The sequence below is a fragment of the Sebastes fasciatus genome, chromosome 22, assembly GCF_043250625.1.
Source record: "Sebastes fasciatus isolate fSebFas1 chromosome 22, fSebFas1.pri, whole genome shotgun sequence".
In the NCBI taxonomy this organism is placed as follows: Eukaryota; Metazoa; Chordata; class Actinopteri; order Perciformes; family Sebastidae; genus Sebastes; species Sebastes fasciatus.
Window position 1 is genome coordinate 12,890,161 of NC_133816.1, and position 3,882 is coordinate 12,894,042.

At 37.5% G+C, this 3,882-nt stretch overlaps 1 protein-coding gene across 1 annotated transcript; it reads right to left on the reverse strand.

The window, feature by feature from the left end:
- On the reverse strand, positions 1-767 carry LOC141761297 (uncharacterized). The gene is made up of 2 exons (XM_074624632.1): positions 660-767; positions 1-627 (listed from the first exon to the last, which is right to left on the reverse strand). The coding sequence occupies exons 1-2, from the start codon at positions 765-767 to the stop codon at positions 1-3; spliced, it is 735 nt and encodes a 244-aa protein (XP_074480733.1).
- Positions 768-3,882: the final 3,115 nt, after the last annotated feature.

Sequence of the window (3,882 nt, forward strand, 5' to 3'; positions counted from 1 at the left end):
TTACGGCTTCTCACCAGTGTGGATTCTTCTCATGTGGACCATCAAGTTACCATTACATACAAAACCTTTCCCACATGTTTCACAAGTAAACGGCTTCTCACCTGTGTGGATTCTCATGTGGACCAAGAAGTTACTGTTACTACCAAAATCTTTTCCACATGTTTTGCAAGAATATGGCTTCTCACCAGTGTGGGTTCTTATATGACTCCTCAATGATGAAGCCTGACTGAATTTCGTACCACATGTTTTGCAAGAATACGGCTTCTCGCCTGTATGGACTCTCATGTGGACTGTCAATTCTCTATTACGGATGAAATTTTTCCCACATGTTTTACAAGTAAACGGTTTCTCACCTGTGTGGGTTCCCATATGAGTCTTCAATGATGTTACGTGACCGAATCTTTTCCCACATGTTTTGTAAATGAACGGCTTCTCACCTGTATGGGTTCTCATATGGACTGCCAATTGACCATTCAGTCTGAAAGCTTTCCCACATGTTTTACAAGAATATGGCTTCTCACCAGTGTGGGTTCTTATATGAATCTTCAATGATGACATGCAAGTGAATGTTTTCCCACATGTGTCACAGCTGAAAGACTGTTTACCTGTGTTAGTGGTACGGTGAATCTCTAACAAGTTAGAGTTCTTTACATTGTTACTGTGACTTCTGCTTTTGCGATGTTTTTTCTGTGATTCCGGCTCTGCATCTCTAGTTGATCCTGAGTCTCCATGCTCGCCTCCTCTCTGATCTTGGCTCTCAGCTTCATGAGAGATGTGAGAGAAGAGCTGGTGGTCACTGTTTGGTACCGATACCACAGAGGTTATAACTGGCATGTTGACAACAGACTCTTTCTCTGCAGCATTCAAGTAAAGAGTCTGAACTTCACTGTTGTCAGCTTCCTCATGAGTAGGAGTCAACATAAAGGAATCAGTCTCCTGCTTCAGTACAAGCTGCTCTCCCTCCTGACTGGTGCAGAGTTCCTCCTGTTCATCTTTAATCTGTGGAGGATCTGGGTCCTCTTGGTCCAGACTGGAGTTCCTCTCCTGAATACAGAGCTGCTGGTCAACGGGAACCTCCTCCTCCTTACAGACATGTTGCTGTGGGAGCTCTGGAGGGACAGAGAACAAAAGCAATATGATACTAACGTTACTGTGATGAGAGAAAAACGGACATCTGAGCAGACAAATACAACCAGTATATCTTTAAACCATTATGTACGTAGCCCCCCTAGACTCCTAGGAGAACATTTTTATCATCTCCTTCCCCCGAGTTAGGTATCTCGTTCCCCCGAGTTAGGTATCTCGTTCCCCCGAGTTAGGTATCTCGTTCCCTCGAGTTAGGTATCTCGTTCCCCCGAGTTAGGTATCTCGTTCCCTCGAGTTACTTCATAGAGCACTTCTTCCAATCATTCCTGACTGTCCACACATTGCTGATGTACAGAGCCCCCCTAGATGATTTACTTCGATAAAGTGGGAAAGATATTGACAGATTCAAACTTCCTGGGTCAATAACTCATAACAGAAACATTGTTTAAACACAAACAACGTCTCTTTCTAGTAAGGTAGACAACGAGCTACAACCTCATTTTAATCAACACATAACGTTGGTCTCTATGCGCAGCCGGCGGTGAGACGAGTGGTCAGGGACCTTCTACAAAATGCAACGCCGAAAAGAGAAAACTATTCAATAACTTCAGTATTATGCAGTGTAGTACCACCAAAATCACTTCACACATCAATGGCCTCTTCCTGATTATACTTATTAAACTAATTAAAACATTTTGATGCACTAAACTTTATAGAAGTGAAGTTATTGAATATTTTTCCCATTTAAAATTCACCAAAATTATGCAAACGCATATTTTTATATCGAGAATTGTGTAAATTTACTGGTATTGGTATCGACTACTAGATTTCTGGTACCGTGACATCCCTATACTTGGACGCATAAACACCTTTAACACTTACAAAACACTTGTCCAGGATATTGTCTTTTCTGGTCTGGTCCTTAACATACTGTTGGAACCCAGGTAACACAGTCTCCAGGTAACCCAGGTAACCCAGTCTCCAGGTAACACGGTCTCCAGGTAACCCAGGTAACACAGTCTCCAGGTAACACGGTCTCCAGGTAACCCAGGTAACACAGTCTCCAGGTAACACTGGTTCAAGTCCCCCACCACGACTGCAAGTAGCCAACAACCAGTAGCCTCTCATCATGGAGTCATACTGCCCATCTTTATAAAGATCATAGTAGTAGTCCTCACCTCTCCTGTGTAACTGTATCTCTTTATAAAGATCATAGTAGTAGTCCTCACCTCTCCTGTGTAACTTGATCTCGGGTTTCAACACGATATCCAACAGTATGCGCTGACGATCGATCTCTTCCTCCTGCTCGACGATAGTTTTCTCTAAAACTCTGAATATTTCTTCAGCAGCAGCAGTTAGTCGCTCGTTAACAAACTCTCTCAAAGACTCAACTGAAGACATTGTTGTTTGATCATCAAGTGAAGAGTTACCCGCACTACGACTACAACATCGTCTTCAGCTGACTGAACAAGCAGCATGCAGCTCATGACGCTACTAGTAGTGTTGTTTACTTCCGCTGGGTGTCACACTGGGAAGGTCCGACAGTGGACGTGAGGCAGCTTTTCTTTCCGCCTTCATACCTTGGAGGTCTACAGACCTTGTAGCCTATAGAACATATTTACTGCTATTTATTTTATTTTTATTTTTTTACATAAGTAAATAAACGAAACAAGATTAAATATTTTTACTTTAAAAATATATTTTTTTAAATATAGAAAATAAACATATAAATGTATATACAATAAATGGACCAACTATTGTTATTTTTTGTTTGCAATTGAGTAACTTTAAGAAATTATGAATAAATGTAATATTCAAAGTTTGGTAGCTTACATTTCAGATTGATTTAGCAACCGTTTTCATCTTTTTATTAACACATCATGTTATAGAGTAGGCTAATACAAACAAATATTTAAAAAAATATATTTTAACTTTAAAAATATATATTTTTTAAAAATATAAAAAATAAACATTTACACTAGTTACATAGTACATATAAATTTGATGCTTTTTTACAATGTACGCTACATTTCACAAAGAATTGAGAAAATGTTTAGAGGTCAAAAACAGTCTGCAGTATAGCTAGTACAGCTTTTCTTTCCACTTTCATACCTTGGAGGTCTACATACCTTGTAGCCTATAAAATATATTTACTGCTATTTTTTTTTTACATGAGTAAATAAACAAAACAAGATGAAATATTTTTACTTTAAAATTATATTTTTTTTAAATATAGAAAATAAACATATACATTTGTACATTTATACACAATAAATGGAGCAATTACTTTTATTTTTTTTGCAAAATGAGTAACTTTTAGAAATTAATAATAAATGCCTCATTCATTGTGCCCTTAAGGAGAACAAATCGTTACTCCAAGTCCTTTATCCCTTCTGCTGTTAAGCTGCTGAACACAGACCATACCCATTTTAAATGACTATTATTTAGAGGAATTTTAAGATATGCTGTTCTTATATATTGTTCCTTATTATTTGACTTTTATTGCTATAATCCTATGTATTTATATGGTTCTTATTGTAACTTGTCCCTCCAACTGCCCCATGCCTTTAATATGTTTCCTTTGACTTTAATTATTGGTTGTCTGTTGTATGTCAGACAAATACAACGAGTATGTCTTTAAAACATTATTTAAAGATTTAGATTCATAAATGTCTTATTCAAAGTTTGGTATTTCAGATTGATTTAGCAACCATTGTTTTTAAAAAAAAATCTTTTTATCAATATATCATGTTATAGAGTAGACTAATACAAAAAAACATAGGCTACCAACTGCTG

Excerpts from the sequence above, each read along its gene's own strand:
- LOC141761297 (XM_074624632.1), bottom strand. The coding sequence starts at position 767 with ATGAAGCTGAGAGCCAAGATCAGAGAGGAGGCGAGCATGGAGACTCAG. Across the intron at positions 628-659 it reads TCGCAAAAGCAGAAGTCACA|ATTCACCGTACCACTAACAC; the intron begins GTAACAATGTAA and ends AACTTGTTAGAG.